Source organism: Zosterops lateralis, assembly GCF_965231275.1.
Source record: "Zosterops lateralis genome assembly, chromosome: 13".
Taxonomy (NCBI): domain Eukaryota; kingdom Metazoa; phylum Chordata; class Aves; order Passeriformes; family Zosteropidae; genus Zosterops; species Zosterops lateralis.
In genome coordinates, this window is record NC_139773.1 from 11187052 (window position 1) to 11211775 (window position 24724).

At 39.2% G+C, this 24724-nt stretch overlaps 1 protein-coding gene across 3 annotated transcripts in view; it reads left to right on the forward strand.

Moving 5' to 3' along the window:
* Window positions 1–24724, forward strand: part of SH3GL3 (SH3 domain containing GRB2 like 3, endophilin A3) — a 42632-nt gene that overhangs the window by 16629 nt on the left and 1279 nt on the right. For all 3 annotated transcript variants that reach the window (XM_083871318.1, XM_083871319.1, XM_083871320.1), the window contains exons 2-8: window positions 11538–11606; window positions 12233–12305; window positions 12807–12950; window positions 13637–13770; window positions 15132–15290; window positions 18073–18176; window positions 19413–19540. In XM_083871318.1, coding sequence (XP_083727444.1) covers window positions 11538–11606; window positions 12233–12305; window positions 12807–12950; window positions 13637–13770; window positions 15132–15290; window positions 18073–18176; window positions 19413–19540 — 811 coding nt within the window. The remainder of the gene's footprint in view (window positions 1–11537; window positions 11607–12232; window positions 12306–12806; window positions 12951–13636; window positions 13771–15131; window positions 15291–18072; window positions 18177–19412; window positions 19541–24724) is intronic.

Consider the following 24724-nt stretch of genomic DNA (forward strand, 5'->3'; position numbering starts at 1 on the left):
AGTCTTTAAGTTGTCACTGGCACCCTGGGAACCCAGCTGGTAGTGGCTGTTTAGGGAATGCACTGAACTCCTGCATCCCTTCTTACCAGGGGCGTGTTCCATTCCTGCAGCTATTCCCCAGTCCCTGAGCTGTGATGGTTGGTACAGCTTCAGCCACCTCTCACCAGAGGCTCTGAAACTGGGATCCTCAAAAGAAATTGTAGAAAACCTCTCTGAAAATAGAGCTAAATTCAAATAGTTTCACAAATGAAATACAGGAAATTAAAGTGCTAATATTTTAAATAGGACTTGGAATTAAATTGTTATGGAGCATTAAATACCCTTTCAAAGGCATTAATACCTGCCATGATTTCCTTTAAAACTTCATTTTTGCAAACTCTGGCACTGGTCATACTGGTGAGAGAAGTGCCAGCTTGAGCTAATTTTGCAAGTGCAGAGTACTGGGATTTGAGAAGTAACAAAAGGAGGTATATAGTGGACTCCTGGAAGGAATCAGTGCATTCATTGCAGAAAAAAGAATGCTGTAAAAATGGGACTTTTGTGTATAATTTAATATTATTACATGTGCCTTTTGGGTAGGTAGGATTGCCATTGCTTTGCAAGTAATCATGCAGTGTTTCTTTGCAAAAATTATCTTTTCATTTGCACTGGCAGAATGCTGCCAAGCCAGGAGTCATCAATCTGAGGTTTGTTGTGCAAGTCTGCCTTCTTTCTAGAGTATTCAACTTTTTGTGTACTTTTTAAGCATCTAGCTTACTTTTGTGGAAAAGTATTTGCTAATTGTCAGAATTCTTAATCCTATTTGAAATGTATTAGGTCACAGTCCTGTGGATGTTGCCATATACATTGTAGTTTGCAAGGAAGTGATGGGTCCAGACATGTACAGGTAACTCTATAGCTGAGCAATAGTTTAAATATTGGCAATTCCTGTAGTGTTCTCTTTGAGATAAATGTAGCCCATACACAGAAGCTGCCCTGAACTGCATGTGCCCTAAAGCATACTGATGGTTCTGTGATTGGATGTATACATTGATTAAGAAAATACCCACAATGTATCCAGTAATTATTTTTGAATGTGAATAACAGAAGCCTTTGCTCTGCTGCACCAGACAACACTCAAGGACAAAATATTTCTTGAAAAGAAGACATTAAGTAATAGTAATGCAGTAGTAGTAGTTTAGCTGCTCTCAGCTGTTTATGACTGGGATCTGAAATGAAACAGAGCTAATATCTTGGCAGTGTTGAGTCCTGTGTGCTTCTCTGATGAGTCTCTTGGGTTGGACTCTTAAGAAGTATTTACATGCCTAGAGATTTAGATAAGCACTTGGTGGGGTGTTCAAAAGCATCCAGGTCTCTAATACCTCTTGGCTTACTTAAGGGAATATGGAAGTTTGTATATGCACATGTGCGTGTCTATAAAAGCTGTTGATTAATTCTATTATTTTGAAGAAAAATCATATAAAATTTAACAGGAAGTAGCATTCCAGCCACTGACTTATTTCACAAATGCTGCTATCCTTTACCTTCTTTTCCTATAACTTTTGTGGTTTATTCTTGTATTTCATTACTCGCCTGTATTTGTTGAAGCAAAAGAAAAAGTTGTCAATCCTTGGGCCTTCTGACCTGCATGGAAAAGAATGTCCTTTGACACATTTTGCAGAATTTATGTGTTATCACTTGAAATTTGAAAACTTGAAACCATCTAGTCATATCTATTTTAACATGGAAAATAGATATTAACACTTTTCTACAGACTGTGTACAGTAAAATCTCTCTTGCATAGATTGTACATTCATCTCTTAATTTTCACGACAAAATCTGGAATTAGATTCTCAAAATAGATAAATTGCCTACCCATAATGAATGAGTTGTGCAGCTCACAATTTGTGTCCCATAAAAATAACTTTCCCTTGTTTTGCCTGCTCAGAAGTACAGATAGAATATTTTATTTAAATAAAATAAATATTTTATTAAATTTATATTTAATATGACTGCATTCCTCAGGGCAAAGATCTGGGACTCTGGCATTCTCATTTCAGAGTTAGCAGTTGTTTACTGTGTGGCCAAGGACAGGTCAGTTTAAACCAAATTCAAGTATTTAGTCTTTTTAGTTCCTCCCCTACGTTATGTTGTATTAGGGTCTCGGATGTGTGGTTTCAGCCTGTATGGATTTGTTTCCCATGTTTCCTGAAGCATTCAAAGCTACAGCAGTGGCTAAAAAGTAGCTCTTGCTGAGAGCAGAAAGTCTGGAATCCAGACATGTGGAAAAGCAGCACAAGTAGCACAGGCTTGCTTTTAATGAGACACTCGAGACCTTTGGAGTGTCACAGAAAGGGTGAAGCTGTCCATTACATCGTGAGGAGAAAATATTCTGAAATATGCTAAGACCTTTCAAAGGACATGCTTGCTTAGAGCAAGAGACAGCACCCTCCTCAATGTGCAGATTTCTTTGTAAGTCTAGATTAAACAGTCTATATTTACACATACTTTGGCTGGATTTGGTTAATAAGGTTAATTTGAAAGGCTGTATGATTGTGTGCAGACTAGATCAGCTGGGTACAGGATTTTGAGTGTTGACTAAGGAACATCAAGTGCCCAGCATTCCTGACCCTACTTAAAATTCTCTTTCTGGCACAGACTTACTTGTAGAACAACTTCAAGCAGTATCAGAGCTAGAATTCAACGTCTGATGTTTCTGTTACTAAATGAATAAAAAACCCACCCAAACCAAGCCATATGTGATTTTGTGCCTAATTCTGGCAAAAAATTACATACAAGAAATACACTAGGAAGAGCACAGGAATCATATGTGATAAGTTCTCAGTATCCCTGTCAAAGAAATGAGATTAGAATTTTTTAAACAGATACAACAAATATCAAAATGATAAATAAATCTTTCAGTAGGTGTTATTATTGACTGAAAGTCAAAAAGATGCAGGACCCTATGTCTGGCATACTGGCCTGTTTCTACAGATGACTTCGTGCTTTAATGCCAGGTACTTCATCTTACCTAATCAATTGTAGACTTTTTCTGAGACCAAGAGGTGTTACTATATCTTTTACTGCTTTCTTGAGAGATGATGAGTTTTTAAAGCACATGCACAGAATTTTTCAATCTCTCAAGACCTTTAATATACTCATGTCTGTTTCTTTCTTTTTTTTTTTTTTTTCTTTCTTGAAAAATCAGGAATCAAAAACTATTTAATGCATCCTGGAGTTCCTGTCAGCGGAAAGAATTGCAAGGGAACTTAGAGCTCTGGTCAGACACCCACATCACAGACATTGTGTGGCAGATCTTTTTGTAAAGCCTTCATTAGCTTGGTGAAAATGGCTGCTCTTCTCGTTTGAAAAGTTTCTGTTGTGATAATCCTCCCACATGGCAGAATCTCTTGTTTAGACTACATAAAATCAGGCTGTTTGACTAATAACATTCTAACCCTTTTTCTTCCTTTTTTTTTTTTTTTTTTTTAAATATTGTGTAAGTCCTTCTTCAAGAAAGACACATTCCTCAACCAGTAACTTTGTTTGTCATGTTCTTAGGCTCTGTGCCTTTTCCTTTGATGGGGTTTCCCAAGCAAAGGTTGTTAAGTTGATTAATTACATTGACATGTAGCCAGGTGTCTTCAGCAGTCCTTATTCATACAAGTTGATCTAAGTTAGGAGAGTTCACACTAAATGGTGCAGCACAACTGTTTATAAAAAAGTTGAAAGCAGCAGGAATTCTTGTCTGCGTAGGTTTGAGTGTCTCACACAGTCAGTAGGAAAGCAGAACCTTGGCTGATGGGTTGGTGAGAGGGTTTTGCCATAAAACATCTTGGATTGTGAGGTGTATCTGGATTGCCTGCTGAAACCCCTTCATCAGTGGGGAGTGCTGTCATTGCTCAGTCTTCCTGTATGTACCAGTGCTTGTCAGGGCTTTCTCAATCCCAGAATACCTGGACTGCGCTTGGAGCTTCCTCTGTGAGCAGAGCTGAGCTGCCACTTCTGAGCCTTTGCCAGAGCTGTGCTGCTGCTGCCGCTCACAGCTGTGGCTGTTCATTGATCCCACATGGGAGCTGCAGGCCTGATGTTCCCTGGTGTCAATGGGCACTTTTCTCTGCAGGACCATATGGGGAGTTTCGATGGACTGGGTCCATTCCTGTTGATTCTGGCAGCTGGAGGATTCACTGTAGAGGTCTCAGCTGATTGCCTGGCTGGGCTTCTCTACACTTTGGGTCATGCTCAGCTGTGAAGAGTGTGCTCCATGTCTGAAAGCAGATTGAATAATAATGCTTGGCATGGATCTGCACAGGGCCTTCAGCAGTGACATGCTCGATGTCGACCTCATGTTCCCCTGGCAGCTTGGGGAACATCTCCATGTGGGAAAGATGTGTTTGGGGACACCCTTGGATCCCCTGTCCCAGGGAAGCCACTTTGCAAAAATAATCTGTGATCTTGTTGCTCCTGTTTGCCTGAGAAGTTACAAGTAATAAAGTAGTGGTGGGTTCATAAATATTAGTGAGATAGGAATGTTCTTTGTGAATATAAACACTCTGGCTGTACTCTCATGCATTTTTTAAACTTTGTTTGTATGATTCAGAGATCTCTTGGTAGAAAAAGTATGTTTTCCTTCTTGGGAAACAGGCCCTTGAGATTCCTGGTGTCCTTTAGATGGCCTGGGTTTTGGTGTTGTCTTTTTGTTATGTAAAGGAATTTCCTACCAAAAGCTGGGCTCTGAAAAGTGAAATGGGGCTCAGTTTTTTGTATTTCATAAGTTGTATGAAATTTTTAGCATTAGGAAATACGTAAAAATTATTTTAATGTTTATCTCGGTGTGTCTTTAAATGTAACACATTTCTCTACATATATTTTAAATCCTTCATATTTCACAAAAATAATAATGGTTTTTGGTATTTTAATTTTGTTGGCTGCTGGGACAAGATTTGCTATTGGGTCCATCAGAAATCCCTAAGAAAGTTGATAGTGTGAGCACAGTCATGAGGTGTCTTTGAAGTACAAGCAAGTCCCACAGTTCTACTTTAAATGTCTGAGAATAGACATTTTCAGTGAAACACTAGGATGTGAATTCCCCTGGCCATGGATGTAGTTTTCTGGAGTTCTGGTTTAGCTGCTTGTTGTAGGTAATGAATTCTGGGTGAATCATCCGATTTTATGTTCTTGTTTTCCTGAATTTCTGTAGAAGTGTACTCTGCCATGGGTACTGACAGACTGCTGCTTGAATTTTTTATCCTCAATACGATTATAATTTTTAATGTGTTCATGTCTCACATAAATTCCAAAATGTTATTATGTTTTATAATTATGTATGAACTGTTGCCAAAAGAGAAAGCTGCACTTCTTAAATTACCTGTGTGCATGCATTGATAAATTCAGAGATATTTTACAGCACTTATGCAGCCGTGGGAGCAATAACAAGTATTTTACTTCTAGGGCACAGCTTCTTGCGCACCATAACTTTGATTAAATAGCAGTAGGACCCAATTCAGCTGCTTGATTAATTTTTCCAAATAAACCCCCAGTTCCTGGTGCTGTTGTCAGAAATCTTTTCTACGATTTTACCAAATGCTTTGGGGAAGTCTGTGCCACTGTTAGCTGAAAGTTTAGTAGAAGGAAAAGTCACAAAATGCTTCATGTGAAGAAAATGACCCTCTGAGCTTGACACTGTGAGGTGCTGAGCACTTGGGGCTTCATCCAGAAAAGCACTTTAGCACCTACTAAGGATGAACTTAAACGATTTGGTGGAGGTGAACCAGAGTGCTCTGCATTTGTGTGACTGAAACATCTGCACTTTGTAGCAGACCCTCTATTTATTTTGGAGGGCAGAATAAATCTTTTTTCTTTAAAGTACATCAGAGCAAGAGAATTTTTATTTTCTTTGAAAACACAAGGCACTGAAGTGACTCCAGAGTTCCTGCCGTTGTTGAGTGCTTAACCTCCAAAATGAGGGATTTGTATTTTCTCCAAAGCATTAGGATAGAATGAGCTATGTCAGTTTAATTAAAAGAACAGGTCCAAGTACTAGTACATTTTCATAGCTTGTTTTTTTCTTTATTGTTGGAGTATTTTAGGTGAAAATATTTAGGTATATATTACTCATTTTCATTTGCAGATGATTTTGTACCCAAGGGCCAAGTACTGTGTTTCTTTAGTCTTTTGTTTAGATCTGTATTTGAAAATGTGCATCTTATTTTGGTTTCTCAGCGTGGGGTGCTGCTTTTTCTTCTGAGCATCCAGCCCTTTAGGAAATCTCTAGAAGTCAATCACAGGGGTGCCTAATAGCTGCTCATTCACCTAGTTAGTAAAGAAGAACATTTTATTTTTTTTTTTTTTTTTAAGAATATTTTTCTATCATGGTGGCAAGCTTTGTGCAGCTGGCTCTGCCAGTGTTCATTCCTTTAAAGGTTTACTAAGGTGCAGGACATTGGGTTGTGTTGTAGGTCAAGTTCTTGGTGGTCTGCAGTACATGAACTAGTGGTAACCTTCTTCTTTTAGTGTGGGGGTTAGCAATTTATATGAAATACAGCGATCAGGAAAGATGGAAAACATGTAATCTGCATATCATTGTAGTAGAATCTGGAAGCACAAAACAGGGAATTACAGACATTTGAGGTTAAACTACTTTTGATGTAGAAAAGAGGCTGAAATCTCTGTCTCTAATCTGATAGAGCATTCTGGAAAAGGACAAAGAAGAAAATCTCTCCCTCCCCTCAGGATGTTGAACACTGCAAGGAGATTCAACTTTGTCCTGCCAGCCACCTTATTCTTCCCTTTGTTTATTACAGGCTTAAATAAGATCCTTGAGAAAGCTGTTAGTATTGTCACATTGCATTAAACCAAATCAAACACTTACATGGCTGCAGGGAAATCGCTGGAACTTTTAATGATTTATTGAGAGAAGCGTAACTATTATGTGTTAACCATACTGGAATGTAGTATTTTGTACTAAGTACTGTATTTAAGATGTATTTAATGCATTTGTGCAGTTTGGCCCAGTTCTGTTTCTATGGGAAATGTAGCCATACAGTTACATTATTTTCTGGCTCTCTCTGTGTTAACTTTGGGATGAATCTATTCATTTTCCCAGTTGATTGCTTGCTTCCTTTTTAGAGAGAGAGGGGAAAATAAATTTAAAATCTTTTCATAGCCTTGGTTTTTTTGTCAGAATAAAAAAATCTAGGTTTTGCCTCATGGGTTTGACAGCGTGCGTATTTATGACAAATGTAGGAATTTTCTATCCCATTAAAGTTTCAACAGATAATTTCAGCAGCTAGTCCTTCGGAACAAAATAAATGCTGTAACTTTGTAAAGAGTCATTAAAAGCTCTTAAGCCTTTAATAGACCATGCTACCTTTCATTCAGCCTTTAAATAGCACAGGCTGATTTCCTGGCCAGGTATGTACAAGAGAGTTTTGTTGGGCAGCCACTTCTTTCAACAGTAGCTGAATAACAACAAAAGAACTGTGACAGTTCAATCCTAGTTAGTGACTGTTGCAAAAGAGGGGCAAAGCAAGTGAAACAGAAGGTCAGAGCATGTGTGCAAGTATTGGCTGGCAGGAGTCCCATTGACTTGTATTATAAAATACCCAGTGGGTATATTTAAAAAAAATAGGGTAATTGTTTTGAGAGTTTTATCAGCTCTCTGTTGATCTGGGATATTTTTGGCAGCTTCCTATATTCAGTAATGTTCTGTCGTGAAATATGAAAAATTAATGTAATTCAGTGGATATGATGTACAGAACATTAGTAAAATACAGCATTTTTCTGAAGCTTGTTTGTTATAATCCACATAACAGTGGGGAAATGTACTATTCCTGTGCAGTATGAATAAATCTTAATATTCTTAACATAATTTTTCAGTATTTTTATTTTAAATCTTGAGGTGTTTTTAGTTTAGAGTTTTGGTGAGCTGTAGATTTTACTTTTAAAATATGGACTGCTCACATACTGTGTTCATGGAATCACAGAGTGGTAAGGGGCTGGAATGGACCTTAAAGTTCATCCAGGCAATGCTTCATTGTAGCAAAACACATCAAAAGAAAATTATATTATCTGAAAAAAAATAGAATAACAAAGAACTATCATGAGAACAAAATCCCAATATTAGATTTATAGAAAAATCTTTTTCTCAGAGAATTTCTCGGAATATAAATGCCTTAGCAGATAAATAGTTAGTCTTTTAAGACTGTAAAAAAATTGCAGGTTGCATTTTGAATTGTAGCTAGATATACAGAACTAAAATAGAAGTCGTAATATCTGGAGGGGTTTCTTTCAAAGGCTATTTGTTTTATTCCACATTTCTCTTCATATGAAATTCTACATAAGCCCACCAGAGACATTTAGATTGCTTATAATACAACATCATATTTAATTTTTCAATTTTGAAAAGAACAATGGGATCTAGATAGAAGTAACAAGCCAGGAGCATTTATGTACAAACTGCGATGTTTCTTCAGCAAAAAAGGTCTTCTATAGAGCATGCAAGTTTTACCACCAAAGGTAGTTTGCTATCATGTGTGACTTCAAATGAGAGGTGATAATACAAATGGCTGATTTGAAAGTATTTTCATGTCCATAATTTACCTTTGTTGCTTTTTTCTTGCTCTCACCTACTCTAAGTGTGATAGGAGGAGTTGAACAGACACCTGAGAGGAAGAGATCTTTCCTATTGCAGAGCTGATCTCTGAGTGTAGGTTTGGATCCAGAGGGAGCCTCCTTAGCTTCACCAGAAACGGAACTAATGAAAGGCTTTAACTTCTGACCTGCAGTGGAATAGTAAAGAGGTGGTGGCCCCCCTGGTGGGAACTGGTTCTTTTCACAGCCACAAATTGTGGCCCTGTCTAGTCAAATGCTGCCCAGGAATTTGGGAGTGAAGGATTCTTCCTGTAGAAGAAATTCCAAACTCCCTTGGAGTACATGCCTTGAGTGATGGCAGCAGTGTTGTCTTTGATGAGGTGACTGGTAAAGCCTGATAGATGTTGCCATGTAACTCCACAGCCCCTCAGCTGGGCGTCCTCTGTTTGCGTTCAAAGCATTTTGCAGCTCCATATAACGCACATGAATGATGCTCAGCAAATAGTCAGGGAACTAAAACACAGCAGCTGTCTCCTTTGTGCATCCATTTTCAATAATTAATTTGGTATCCTGTGACTTTTAATTGTGAGAAGGGTGATGCTAGTTCTACAACTCGTAAATTCAGTATGATCAGAACAAAAGCTTTTTTGTTCCTAAATGCGAGACTAGTACTGCTATTCCCAATTATACCAACATGGAATAAACTGTAGAGGTGTAAAATTTAATTATAACCATTAGAACTTTATATCAATTTTTACTGTTGGTAGCTCAGACAGCTTACAGAATTCAAGGAATCGTTCTTTATGGAGCATCGTTTTTCAAAGGGCATTAGAGCTCAGAGTAAATACCATTGAAGAAATGTATCCTTGGACTACAAATTGCAGCATCATTAATGTTTGCATAGAACTGAGAAAGTGTTAACTTTTTTGTTGTTTTTTTTTATGATCAGTACTTTTTTCCCCAGGTGTAGGTGTGTGTTAGGTTGTCTTCAGAGTCTGTATTAAACAGTGTGTGCAGATCCTGTGGTTGGCTCTCAGGAGTTGCATCCACAAATGACTGTGAAATAGGTTTAGAATTCTGTTATTGATTACACTTTCACAGTCAAGCAATCACGTTACTTCATTAGGTTTATTTTTCACTAGCATATAAATGGATTATCTGTAATGAGACAGCTATGGGCTGCTACTGTAATTTCAGCCTGAGAAGGGTAATTCCTCCACTGCACTCACTCTTTGAAAATGGTTTTGGGAAGCCACAGATCTCTTCCTTGCCTGGTGGAGAAAGAAGATATGTGTGAGTCTGTGGAAAATGGCATTGATTATTTTTGGAATTAACAGTGCACAGAAAAGAGACAGAAACTGTTATTGTGGAGGAGCTGCAGAATTCCTGATAGGAATTTCTTCTTTTCATGCAGCCTTGTCATGTACCTTTCTCTGTCTGCTAAAGGACTCCTCAGACATTCCTGCAGAGACCAGGGCAGTGTCCTGCTCCCTGTGTGACCTCAGGTCACTTCTCTGCTGTCATTTCTTACAGCAGCAAGATGATGACCCACAGGAACTCACTGGTGCCTGGGCTATTCCATCTGTTTCATCTGCTTTTGTGCCCATTCTGTCAGTGCTCTGGAAGAGAAATGATCCTGACAAGTGTGTGTGATGCTTGGCATATTAAGCATGAAGATTGTGAGTGCTGCTGTAAAGCCAATAGCAATAATTAGCAGTATGCCTCTCTTTGAACTCACCTTTTCCCTTAAGCAAGACTGTTCTGACTGTGTGGTAGCAGTGATATTGATGCAAGGTCAGCCACTGCTGAGCTCCCAGCTCTGCTTCATCAGCTCCTTGCTGGTTTTTGGCAGGGCAGTGTCCTCCCCCCACACCTGTGCCGTGAGCAGGGAACCATGGCACTGCTGAGAGCCCTGACCCATTTTCAGGTTATGCAAGTCCCCAAGGCCCTTCTAATTCAGTGAGATGAATTCCCTTTTAGAAGGTGCTGAGGACAAAGAAAACCCTTTATTGGGGACAGGTTTGGGGGCCAGCAGCAGTCAGAGAGCTAGGCCTGGATTTCACACTACGCTGTTACAGTTTCAGGGTAAAAGCCAATTAAAACAGAGAAATGTTAGGTATTTTTGAAGGAATTTAATGTTGAATGTGTGTTAAATCGTTGTAGTGGAGGGATGCCTTCAAAGGCAGTTTCACACTGGGTGAGGATCTGGCTTTCTGTCATGTTGTCACAGTGTAGGTACCATGCTCTGCAAGAAGCAGATGGCTGATTTCTGCTCGGTGGCTTGGTCCTGGCCATGATTCACTCAGTGAGGACCACAGGCAGGTCTGACAGCCTGGAGTTTTCACACAAAAGTTGGTTAACATTTAGCCTTTTCAGAAGGTTTACTGAAATCTCTCTGAAACCAGGGCCTTGAGTTTTTAAAGAACACCTGGCATTGTTGTTTTGATCACAGAAGTGCTCAGTCTCACAGGTGACTCATGGTGAAGCATTTTTCACGAGTCTGTTACTTCCAGAGAATTGCACACAACTCCAGCAGCAGGAATGGGAATTACATCCCTGAACCTACTGGTACACAGGGCCAGAAGGTGCAGAGACAGAGTGCAGAGCTGCAGAGACTCACTTGGAAAGGTTACTGTGGGTTTACCTGCAGTCAGACTATGGTCCCTGTGCTGAAATCTGCAGTATAGGTCATGCCAGTAGAGTACAAACTCTTCAAGCATGAGAAATCATTTTTTTGTTTGCTTGTTCTAAATTTATATCAGGTATCCTTGTCTCTCTTGAGGGGAATGCTTCACTTCCAAGACTGTTTACTTTTGTCTTGCATAGTTACCTCAAATGGATGCTGGCTATTTTCTGGTCTGGAGTAAATTCCTGTAACTCTTAGAACTCTGAGATATTTATTCTGTAATTAAATAACAATACTTTTTTTTTTTTTCTGTGTTAAATTTATCTTTATCTTCTTACAGTTATTCAGTGAAAAAATAAGTGGAGCAGAAGGAACAAAGTTAGATGAGGAATTTCAAGAGATGGAAAGGGTGAGAAAAGTCACATTATGTTTTTCAATATTAAGCTATTGCAGAATCAAAAATATTTCATGTCTCAAATGATTGAATAGTATTGTAGATTTACCTGGGGGAGGAAACCCTATAATGTGCTTCCAAACAGAAAGATAAAAGGATAAATGCAAATTTGTCCTTGAGCCTTGTCAGCTCAGCTGAGGGAGAAGAGGCATCCGCAAAGGCTGTTAGAGCAGAGGATCAGGTTCCACTGACACCTCTCCACAGTGAAAAGAAATTCCTCCAAGAAGGGTGCAGAGCACCAGGAGGAACCTTCCTCAGGCTGTGTGGGAGTTTAGAGAAATCTGCACTGTTAGTGAGGCTTTGTAAATATCAAAAAGCCTTTACATCTGATAAAATTAATGATAAAAATCTGGCTACTTGGGCCAGATTTTCTCCTGGTAAAAGATTGTAATTTTTAGTTTAAATCCATGTTCAGAAATTTGCATGAGATTGACATATTTGCTATCCCCTGATAGGTTGTGTTGCAAATTAAACAATGTTACTGCCAGTTTCTGCGTTTACAATTATGTGGGGTTTTTTAATTGCCCTTGCCTTTCTATGTATTTTTTAATGTTCATAGTAGACTTACTTTTCTTTTTCAGAAAATTGATATTACTAATAAAGCTGTAACAGAGCTTCTGTCCAAATCCACGGAGTATCTTCAGCCAAATCCAGGTAGGATAGGAACAGTAGGTGTTGGATTTTGATGAACGTTGTTTTATCACTTGGAAATTAATTCTAGGTGAATAAAAGCTAATTAGGTCATCATTGTGAGGTTTCTGTGTGGAGTTCTGCAAAGTTGTTCTAAGCAAAAGGCAGATAGAGAGAGGAAGTTGGCTTTGGCTGTGCTTGTATCCTGCATTTGCTTTCTGCAGTATTTCTAATCAAGGAGTTCATAAGCAGGACTGTTTAAAGGAATGTGAGTGTTTGTGAATATTTGCCTGGAGAAATGATGCTTTTTCAGTTGGGAATAAAAGCTAGTTTCATATGACCCATATTGTTGAATGGAATCTTATTTCAACTTTGTACTATGAGATACTGACAACAGAAAAATCACCAGTCTGAGACGAGCTTTGTGACTTTGCTTGTGAAATTATTTAGTGCCTTAAACAGATTAGTTTTAAAACTGGTTTTATCACTTTTTTCTATTTTCTTCTGTTTCTATGTCCCTCTTAGCATACAGGGCCAAGCTGGGAATGCTGAACACTATGTCAAAGATCAGAGGACAAGTTAAAACCACAGGCTACCCCCAGACAGAGGGACTCCTGGGAGACTGCATGATACGGTATGGCAGAGAGCTGGGCGATGATTCTATGTTTGGTGAGTTGGTGCATCTCCTCTGCCAATATTTCAGCATAAAGTCCTTTGCAAAGTATTACTCACTGACATAACCTGTGTAGTTGGCCACTGCAGGTAAGAGGGAAAATTAAGTGCAGGGATCAGGGGATGATTGATACAGCTCAGAAATAGAATGCTCTGCACATTTGTCCACCTCTGTTGCAGGTGGGTTTGATAACACTGTTACTGATGCTGTTTGGTCATCCCTATTATTAAGCATTTTAGTTTCTAAGTTGCCAAGCTAAATAATTTAGGATGATTGTTAAATTAAGTTCATTTCTTTTAACCTTTTTATATAAAAATGGCTATGCTCAATTTGAGAAGTAAACTCAGGGGAAAATTCCTATAGAAAGAAATAAACAGTAACACTGGATAATTTTTTTTTGTTTGTTTTAGTAATGACCTATGCAAATACAGTAGGGAGAAAAAAACAATTTCCCCTGATATCTGTCAGGGGAAAAAAAAAAAAAAAAAACCAAAATGTAATTCAGAAGAACATTTTTCCAGTTCCAGTTTTGTATAGAGAACAAGCATAACTTGCATTATTTTCTGTTTTACTCTTCAAGGGACTGCAGCAGATACAAAGGTACCTATTTGAAATGGCTGTTTTAAGACTTATTTTCTGCTTTTACGTATCTTGAGATCTAAGAACCTATTCTTTATCACAGGCCTTGCACTACTGGATGCTGGTGAGAGCATGAAGCAAATGGCTGAAGTGAAGGACTCACTTGATATTAATGTCAAACAAAATTTTATTGACCCTCTACAGTTATTGCAGGACAAAGATTTAAAAGAGATTGGGGTAAGTTTTCCAGGGTAGAGCTTCACTTAGCAATAATCAGAGTCAAATCAAGCCCTAGTTTCCTGAGATATTTTTCTTGAAAGCAATAAGGTAAATAAATTTTGTTGTAATTGATTTTCTCTCTAGCAAAACAATGGCAGAATCTGCTTAGAATCAATGCCTGACTATTTCTCCCTTGTCTAACTTACTCAGTTTGCCAAATTGTTTGTAGTCAATACAAGCATAGTAAAGAGAATTAAATTCTTTATTTTTCTGCTGTTTTATGTTAATGAACATTTTTATTAATGCTTATGAACCTGTGAGTGGGCTGTGATTTACTGCTAGTGATTATCTTATCTTACCATCTCTGTCAGCCTAAAGCTGTTTATGGAGAATGAATATAACTGTTAGAAAAGGCTTTTCAGAGCAAACACAGAATGATCTGAATAGTGTCATAAAATGTTGAAGTGCTGTACAGGAAAAATACTAGACACTAAGAAACACATTTTTAACCTTTAGAGTTAAGTTTTTCAATGTTTCTGTTTACAATGTGACAATTCAAAGAAATCCAGGCAGTCTTTGTCTGAGTCTGTTGATTCCAATGGATTTGGGTAATAAGCAAGTTAAAACCGTGGCAAAATGCAAAAATGAAAGTTATTTTGTTTGTTTACACATAAATGAATGTGGAAAGCAGAGTGAAAAGATAGCAGTGATGTCTGTAGCTGTCTCCTTTGAAGCATAGCTGTTTTCGGTTGTGTTCTTCTGAACTGCTGAAAGGAAATTGTTTGATGTTAGCTTTAATGAGCGTTTTGTACTGTCACTTTGCGTCCATTTTGTGAGTCTGTCAGTCCCAGGATTTTTGGCAGCAGAAAAGCTTGTGTAGTTTTATCAGATAGAAGTGTCAAGTTGATGCCTAACAAGGGCACCAAGATTTGTTGGAGCAGTGCTTTATGAAGGAAATATAACCCTTTAACTTTTAGCTGTCATATTGCAGATAATTCAAGATGTAGAATTGAATTACATGTAGAATATGATGACACACAAATATTTAAGTTGGATCCTGCTTCTCTCAACAGCTCAGAGAATCTGTACTGTTGCACATTTAGTGAAGTCTATGAGGTGGATGTCTAAGATAGGCAAATCAAGGCTGCCAGTACCCCAAGTGTTACCAAAGGGCTCTTTATTTAAAATTTCATTCATGTATGTGGCCCTACACTTACCTGGTGCTGCCTTGGGTCAAAGGGATGGACTGTAAAAGTCTCCGAGCCTTGTATTTCTTTAAGTCTGCATGCATTTGCATTCCTCAGTGGTATTTTCTTAGATCACAATATGTTTGGGCAGATCCTATTTGGTCCTTCTCATAAATGTTGTGTCTCTTTTAGCATCATTTGAAGAAACTGGAAGGGCGCCGCTTGGATTATGATTATAAAAAAAAGCGTTTTGGAAAGATACCGGATGAAGAAGTTAAACAAGCAGTAGAAAAATTTGAAGAGTCAAAGGAACTGGCTGAAAGAAGCATGTTCAATTTCTTAGAAAATGATGTAAGTCTGTGCTGCATCTTTGTTTGCTGCAGTACATCCTGGAGGGGCAAATGTGTGGGATTGGTTAAAGCCAGTCCCATCCTTCGCAGGAGGTAAGGTCTGAAAGCAGAAACTCTCCCTCTTCCTTCTTTTAAATCCTCTCTCAGAGAAGAACATAATGCACAGCAGAGAATGGGAGAACTCAAGAACACAGGAATTTCTTCTGGAGATACGTTGACTCAGACAAAAATGTAAAATGTAGTTTGGTTAGTGAAATGGTGGAGGCTGGGAAATTGGTATAGTCAAGAATTGCTGCTGAAAGTAGAAGCAAGGGCATGTACCCTCCGAGGTTTCTGAATTTTAGCTCACTTATAGTCAAAACTTTGCTGCTGATAATGGAGTCTCTGAATGATTTTACCTTGGAAAATCATTACTATTGCTCTTTGGCTCTGCAAAGTCCACAGAGTGAGTTTGTGGCTTGGGCTCAGGTATGTGGGCTTTGGCTCAGAGTCCAAGTCCATCATGAAATTATGTCTAAATAAGGAGCAGCTGTAGCCATTCAGGATAATCCTCTCTTCTGTCCACACAGAGAGGAATAGCAGGATGTGCTTTCTTTTGCATAATCATGGAATTGTAGGAAAAGAGAGCTGGACCTTTTTGGGCCTGTTCCAAACTTTTCTCTTCTGTAGATGCAACATCACAGAAAACACACGAAGTAAAAAGTGTGCTGTTTTCTGTAAGCTAACTGTAACAGTGAGGAGCTGTGAAGTGGAATATTTAACTGCAAGCAACTTCTCACTCTATGCACACTCAGTTATAAACCAGCCTGTAGCTCCTGAACTGTTTTTAAGTGGGACACATTTGTTACAGCCCTATATAGTATAAGGCATTTCAGCCTCTTGCTGTTTTACCACTGTAAGTTAATGAGGGCAAAAAAAGCTGTAACATGCTCTTACCAACAATTTCAGCACTGTTCTACTGTAGGCTCTGCCAGTTGCCTGGCTGCAGTGATGTGTGTTTTATAATTCTGTCTTGCATGGGCAGCTGAGAAATGTTTCAGGTACTGTTTATCATTAGTCAGAGCACCAAACTGAGGATAAAAGAGTTCAGGAATTCAGCTGGTTTAGCTCAGCCACTAGAAGAGAGATGAGTTACTCATTCTAGTATAAGTAATTCTGCCTTTGGGAAGGGGTGAACTGGATATCCCTCTGTAGTTTTTTCTGTACCCATTTCCTATTGTTTCTGTTTAAAGAAAACTCTTTGCTCTTCCCCTTCCATTTTCGTGCTGACCCAATCTGTCTGTCCTCCCAAAACTTCTCCTTACAGCCTTGTTGTCTAACCCCAAATGGTCTCACTGTGTTTGTAGAGATCTTAACTGCAATCACTTTCTTCTGATCCTTTCCAGTTCCCCAAGTCTCCCTCTCTTGGTCTTCTTGCCCTGAAGTCTGTTCTCTGTGCTCTGGTTCCCAGCCATTTTGCCAGGTGCCTTTCCCAGGCTCAATTTTGATCCCCACCTTTCTCAGGTTTTTGCACAGCCGGTTCCAGACCTCCCACATCGACACTTCATGCACTTCTTATCAGATGCATCTTCCTGCCATTCCCACACAGCCAGTCCCAGGTTCATCTTCCTAAGTAGCTTTTAGTCCCTCAAGTTTCTCTGGCTCTTTCCCAGTCTCTCTTTCTCTCTCTCTTCTTCTAATCCACAGCTCCATATTTCTCCTGGCTCTTAGTTGCCTTGTTTGGACAATCCTTTATCCGTTTTCTCTGATCACAAATCCAGACCCCAGGCACTTTGTGTGTTGTCCTCAGCTGTTTATATTACTCTCTTCTGACTCTGATGGGATTGTATCAGCTGTTGGTTTGGTTCTGTGCATTTCATTTCTTTGTGCTGTGTGACAGTGTTTGGCTCTCTTGGAGTCCTGGCAGAATTTTTAATGATCTTTTTAACTGAGTAAAAGCAGACAAAGTATAACACAAAACTGCCATGGGTCCATAAAACATTTGTAGAAAGTTTACTCAGATATTTTCTTATGATCCAATGTCTGAAGACATCATGATGGAATGGAAAGATGTCAGACTTCTTGGGGTCTGTCTTCTTAATGCTGTCTTGAAGAAGACAGATATCTGTTACTGCTCCATACCCCATACAGCTTGAACTTTTCAGCTTGTGTTAGGGGAATGAGATTATTTGTTACCTCATGAATAAAAATATTTTGTTTTTTCTTTTTCTTTCACATTCTCCCTTTCCTCATAATTTATATTTTTGAATGATTGGCTAATGTGTTTTAAATCCAAGTAGATAAATCATGTTTCATTTATCAGTTTATAAATGCTGCCATCTAGTGAGGTAAGTCCAGATCATTTCAGAACTGCACTTTGTAAGCATTGATAATAAACACTAATGGGTCTGAGTCATAAGAGCTGTCACAGTGTAATTTCTTCCAGCATTGATCAGAAAAGTTCCACTTTCACCTGCTAAGGGGTCATGTCCTATTAAATGTTTTGGGCTTGGGTGTTGACAGACAGCTGGCTTGGAAGTTGAAAGCAGAAGGGATTTGCACATTGTGAAAGGAAATGACTCAAGGACCAGCCCTGAGTTAGTGAACTAGAAGTTACACCTCGGTTTTGTTCAGTTTCCAACTGGCAGTTTCTGAGATAGAATCACATGTGCTCTTTTCCAATAACCTCTACAAGGTACTGTGGTCTTTTGAGATACCAGATCTGTTTTAAATGATCTGTTTGTTTATCCTTCTGCTGAATGTACTGCAGTGCCCTTACAACTATTTTCCTCTCTGTCTTTCAGGTAGAACAAGTCAGCCAGTTGGCTGTGTTTGTAGAAGCAGCACTAGATTACCATAAACAATCCACAGAAATTTTGGAGGATCTGCAGAGCAAGCTGCAAAACCGGTAAGACAGAACCCCTCAGAAAATGTTGGACCCTTTTTGCAGCTGAGGTTCACAATGTTGGAAAGTCACTGAAGCAAGAGATCTTGTAGCACCAGCTCCCAGATGCATGTTTGCTCTGCTCTGTGCCAGACTGAGCTCCATGGCTTTAAACCCCTGCCACCTGGCAGCTTCTTGCTGTGCTGGGAGACTTTAATGTAACACAGGATCTGCCCAGGGAGCTCTGAGTGTGTGCAGAGTCTCTCCCATCTGTGGAGGTTAATGGGGACAGCCTCCCTTTGTTTAGAGGTTTATTTCAACTTGCATGCTTTGAGTTGTGTTTTGGAGGATTTGCTTGGAAGTTGGCCTGTTTTTATTGAGATTAAGGGGTATAACAAAATTCTACAGTACAGTAAGGAACCAGCCAGCTGGCCAGGAACAGAGCTGTGCTCTAACACGTGTATGAAAGGCCCAGGTACTTCGTGTCAGCCTAAGAAAAGGCAGAAATGCTGCTGTCATTAATGTGTCACTGGGAGACCCAGACACCTGAGTGTCACTGTGGTGTAGGCAGAGTCAAGAAAACTGCTTGGGGCTTTCAGCTGAGGGTAGCTGTGAGCATGGGCATGAGGGCAGCTGTGTCTGCAGACACCCTGTGCCATCCCAGCTGGAGGGACCAGGGAGACAAGGAGGTCTCAGCTGGGGCACACACAGTGAGAGGTACTAGGCAGTTTTGCTGGCTAAATGGTGTTTTCCTGTTTTCCCTAATAAAAAGGCCATGTGTGAGATGCAGTCCCTGGGCCTCTGTCCTGGATGTGTTTTTCTATATGTCATTTGAAGTTGAGTTTTCCAGAGAGCTCATTTCTACAGCTTGTGCTGAACTCAGTGGCAGCTGTGGGTGCTATCACTTCTCAAACTCAGGCTGTTAAGCTGTATGCCTTTGTCAGCAGGACCAAAGTATTAAAAAAATTAGGGACTTGTTGAAATTCAAGTATTGTGTGGGAATAGAGCAGCTTTTATTAAAAACACACATTCCCCCCCCCCCCCCCCCAAAAAAAACCCCAAACCAACCAACCAACTAAAAACCCAACATCATAAAACCAAAACACAAACCAAACAAAAGAAGCCTACAACCAAAACCAGCAGAAGATTTTCTCACTCTACCTTTCAAACAGCAAAGCACTTAACCTGAGCTTAAGTTTTGTGAGTGTTTCTTCCTTCTTTCTTCCTAAGTAAGTCTCTTGCTGTTCTTCTGTGTTACAGAATAAATGTAGCATCTAGTCGGCCTAAGCGTGAATTTAAGCCAAAGCCTGTAATAACTACAACTCTGGAAATTGGTGATAATCAGCAGCACAATGGGATTGCCTATAGTTCTTCCATAAAATCATCAGGTGAGTCTGTCACCACAGAATTAATGTGTCTCTAGATGTTGTTTTGCCAGATTTTTGCTTGAGGTATTTCTTGTACCATGAGAACAGTGGATCCATCAGGCATCAGTATCTGTGCATCTGACTCCAGATCGTTTCCCAGATTTCAAAACAAAATTGTGAAGCAGGGTTCCTCTCAACAGACTATCACCCATCTGAAATTTAGGTGTGGCATTCTCTTTGGTCTTTTAGGTCTCTGAATTGCCACTGAGGGTGGGAGGAGGGAGAGGCACTTGCAGAAAACAGTTCATTTCTTGCAAAGACAGATGCCTACATTGGGTGTTTTTGATCACAGCCTGGAGTATCTCCAGGTGTTAGTTTTTCTCCACAGTCTCAGAGCATAGATGATCTGTACAGGATCTCAAATATTAGCTATATAAAATTCAGAGAGATGACTCTCACCCTTAGAAGATTTTAACATCTTCTAACTTTACTGTCCCCTAAATTATGCACTGAAGTCTGTGCATTAATGAACTGAAGTACTTTCAGGTACCTGTTGGTGGGGACTTAGGACCCTTTCCTTTGATTAGGGCCTGATTTCACAAAAAAACAAGTCAACTTTTGAAAGTTGAGTGAACAGTAATAATCAGCAATGTTACACTACTCATTGAAATAGCTTTTCCTTGTCTCATGAATAAAATTATTTTGCCCTATCTCCTTAATAACTACTTTGTATGATAAGATGAGCCCAGTTAAAAAACCCCAAGAAAACAAAAAACCCCAAATGAAACCTAATGACAATATGCAAAGAAAAGAGAATGAAAAAGCCTGAGATTTTTCTATACACATTATTTGAAAGGAAAATAAGGAGAAGTAGAAAGCCAAAGGTTCCCTTCTGTACTTGGCATGGCATCTAGGATCTTTTCCTGAAGGTTTGTTTTTTTTTTCCTAACTCTCCAATTTCTTCTTCCCTCCAGTCTTGTTCCTTTTTAAAGGTTGTTGGAAGAGAAATGAGAGAACTAAAAGTGAAAGAATAAAGCTTGGAGCTGTAACTTCATGCTCCTTCTAATGTCTTTAATTTTCTTGCACTGTGTTACAAGAGCAAACCATTATACAATCCATACTGAAGGGGATTTGCAGCAGTTTGGCAGCATAAATCCACCCAGCAAGATCTGATTCCTTGATTTGTTTGAAGCTCCTTGTGCTGCCTGAATGCTCAGATGAGTTTTTGTGTTGCTGTCAAATGTGGGATGGAGGGAGACAACCCCCTCTGCACATTCTCTCAGGTCACACCAGTCATTCCTAAGACTTGTGACACAAGGGCACATTTCATCCAAAGCACTGGAGATGTTTGCAGGGATCAGTAACCTCCTTGGTATTTTCACAGCACATCTGGATGAAAGTAGCAAAAACATAGCAACTTTATTAAAAATCACCATTAAGTTTTTTGGCTCTATCAACTACTTACCAAGTTATATAGGTTTGGTTTTTTTTTTGCCTGTTTTGCATGTGCAGGGGAGAAAGGAGTTTCAGATTCAGCATTTTGTATATAAACTAGTGTGTCAAACCACATTACAGTGGTTTATCACTGTATTCCATCCAGCAGTTGTTCCAAGATTTCCTTTAAGGATAATCAGTCCTGCCTTTGGGAGAAAGACAGATGATGACTTCTCCAGGTTGCTTCCAGCCCACTTAGTTAAAGAAAAATTGCAGTTTTAATGAGCTGAAGTTCAGTGAAAACTGGTAAATAAATGACCACTGGTCGCTGAGATAGGGAAGGAGTGAGGCACTTCCACTCACTGGAGTGAGGCACATTCACTCATGGACTGTTGCACCAACTGTTTGCATATCACTAAATTAGGGGTTGTCAGTGCTTCACTTGCTTAGTGCTGTCAGAATGGAAAATAAATAAAACCACCGTAAAAGATGAAAAGGAGAAATAGGAATAATTGTTGCCATACTGAAGTGTTGCTAATAACATTAGAAAGACCATCTATGCTTGTTTTTTTCCTCCTGAAGAAGCTGTGGATGCTGTGCTTACCTCCCCAGCAGGTACAAATGATCACTGAAATCACTGTTCATCCTCTTTTCTTTTCGTATTCCTACTCAAACATTGTCCATATGGATTTCTGTGAACTGCAGGGGGCTCAATATGCCCTGCTCATAAATGGGAAAACCTTTCTGTCCCTTTTTAAAATCAGAATCATGAAACAAATTAAAATTTTTTATGCTCTGTGATTGAGAAATGAGAATCAGGCAGTTCTAAGCAAAACTGCTAAATCTCTTAAAGTCTCCATGAGATGGGGAGATAGCATTATAATCACCTTCTTTTTGTTTTTCACCATCCTACACAAACAAGTACTTCCATGCTTCATTTTCCCTGCTTCCACATTGACCCTATCTAAATAGAGATCTTTAACTGCTCTGATACTGTCCCTCAGGGTAAGTAATGTCTTGATATTCAGCAAACCCATGGAGACCTGCAGGACAGTTCAAAGCAAGATGTGACACATTCAGCACAACTGCCATGGTACAGTTCTGAGCATGGAAATTACTTTTCCCGTGTTCCACAATAGTTTTTCAACTATCAGCTTCTTGGAGCTGAAATAGTATTTTCCTTTGTATGGTCTCTAACATGTGAGGGTTATTTACTACTTATGACTTGCACACATTTGCAGGACTAGATTCACATAAACTTAATTTTTATGTTGTTGCGAGTTATTTGGCTGCTTAGAGTAAATGCAGATAAAAAAAATCTCTAGTTCTAATTCATTGTTATCCTCATTAATGAGCTGCAGCTGTGAGCATCATCTGGCTCATTTTAGAACTCTAATTGCTGTATTACATCATGCCTTTCACTCAGTTTGTTTGTCAGGTTTGACTGTGATATGAAATATATGGATCTGGCTGCCACATGCTGGAATTTAACATAAGCATCTAAGTGTTTACTCACTTGAGCTATGAGGGAGACTGGGATTAATTATCTTAGCAAGCTTCCAGTTTGTGATTATTAAAGTACAGTTTTGCTACCTGATGTATACAGCATGATATAGAAGGCAGAGTAGATGCAGGTACAGGCAGTAATACCCTCCCTTTCGGGAAAACAAACATAAAACCCAAACCGTCATTGAATGGCATTTTTGTTTCATCCTGTAACACTCCAGGAGTCACAGACAGCTTCTTGCTTACCCTGATTTTGTGCTGTTCAGATCTGAGTGGTCTGGAAATTGATGACAGTTCTTTTTTGACTGTGACAGGGAAGTAAACTAGAGAAATAAAGGAGGTGCATATGGAGTTGCAAATTAACGTAAACCCTGTTGGCAGAAATAGAAGAGTGCAATTTATTTGGCTGAAACTTCTGCAACATTTGTGCAAGTAGACAGCAAAAGGCTGGAGTGGTGCCAGCAGTTCTGTGATGTTAAGCAGTGTGTGTTGCAGACTGTCAGGCAGTGCTGCCCCCTTACCTTTGTCAGAGAAGCTTTGTCTCATTGGATTATACAGTAGCAGCAGCTGCCTGACTCTAATGAAGACTTTGACTGATCCTCCAGCCTGGAGTGAAACCGGTTGTGCTGGCTGTTGCCATTATTTAAAAACCTTTCCAGGCTGCCAGACGTTTCTTTGCAGTTCTTTGGAGCTTAAAATGAACCAAATGTGATCCATGTCTGATCAGGTACCTCACTGTCAGAAATTAACAGGCTTGCAGTAACAAATTAGCCCCATCGGAGCAGGTGGTGAAGGCGAGGAGCTCTGTCAATTATTGCCATTGCTGCCTTCTGCTGTTGACAGTTCTGGAGAGCTGGTACCAGTTCTACCTTGGCAAAGGCTGAAAATAACTCAGCTATTTTTAAACACAATCAGTCCATTTTTGGTTTCAAACATGATAAGTCCATTTTTGCTGGGCAACTGGCTCATCATCTCTTTTTCTGCTTGGAGTCCTTCAGCAAATATATGACAACCAAGCTTTCTCCTGTACCAGTGTATTAGAGGAGCTCTAATTGAGTTGGGTCTTGTAGGACTTTGTCAGTACACTGAGCCTTCCACAGGATGAGTCTGACATTGTGACAGTGCTGCTCTGGGAAGGTTTGCTTAGTCTCTATTGGCACTTCTCTCCCATTGTTATAAATAAAAGCTCTCTCCTGTTGCTATCAAGGGTAAAATATACCCACAAAAGAGAAAAGCAATTCCTGATTTCCAGTTTTAACACCAGATACTTCCCCCAATATTATTATTGTCAGTTAAAAAGATGCTTTCACCTGTCTGTTCTCACTGAGTGATCACCACTGGTTCTTAGCTGGTTTCCTTTAGAGACTTCTCCTAAGTCCTTTATCTAGAAAATGCCTGAGCAGTTACCTTTCAATAGTTTCCTGTGTGTTACCATGATTAACAGATTAAAATGCATTTTTCCATTTTATCTGTTATATCTGTATTGTATTACCAATTGCATGCAGGTTTACCCAGTAAAAAATGATAGCTGGGAGAGTCAAGACTGGAATATTTGAGTATTGCTGCAATGTTCCCAATAAGAATACTTACCCTAATTTAATGTACGTTCTAGTGTTCTAGAGGTGTCATGCTGTAAGGTGTGGTACTCCTCTTTACAAGGCAGCAGCATTAAGTCTTTTCTCCTATTCTTCATTTATAAATGTATTTCAAATTACCAGACTTTTACTTGGATACATTACATATGTTGTTAAAAATTCTGTTATGGCTGAACTACAGTTGAACCATGGGCTAGTCCTTGACCACAGAGTTGAGCTTTACAATTTGAACATAAATTATTCTAATAAAATATATTGTAATTATTCATAAATATTAATGTTACGTATACATTGGTACCATAAATCCCAGCTAATTAATACTCCTCCATGAGAATATCTTTTAAAAAGGTATTTAGTGCATTAACAAGGTTAACTTTTTTTTAATGTTTAAGGTGATTTGGAATTAAGATCTTTTTAGGATTAACAAGGCAAATCACAAGAACAGCCAGATACTGTATCATTTTAGGGATGAAAACAGAAAACTGTTTTCATCCCTAAAATAATTTGACAGGCGCCTTTGTTCCTACCATAGCCTTTGCCTTAGTTCAGATGGAGGATGTGTAAAATAAAGGACTGGAGCACATGAGCTCAGGGAGCAGTAACCCAGAACTGTCAGTGCTCAGGTGAGGGTGGAAGCCTCACTGCTGCCAAGGCACATGTGGTGTGGAAA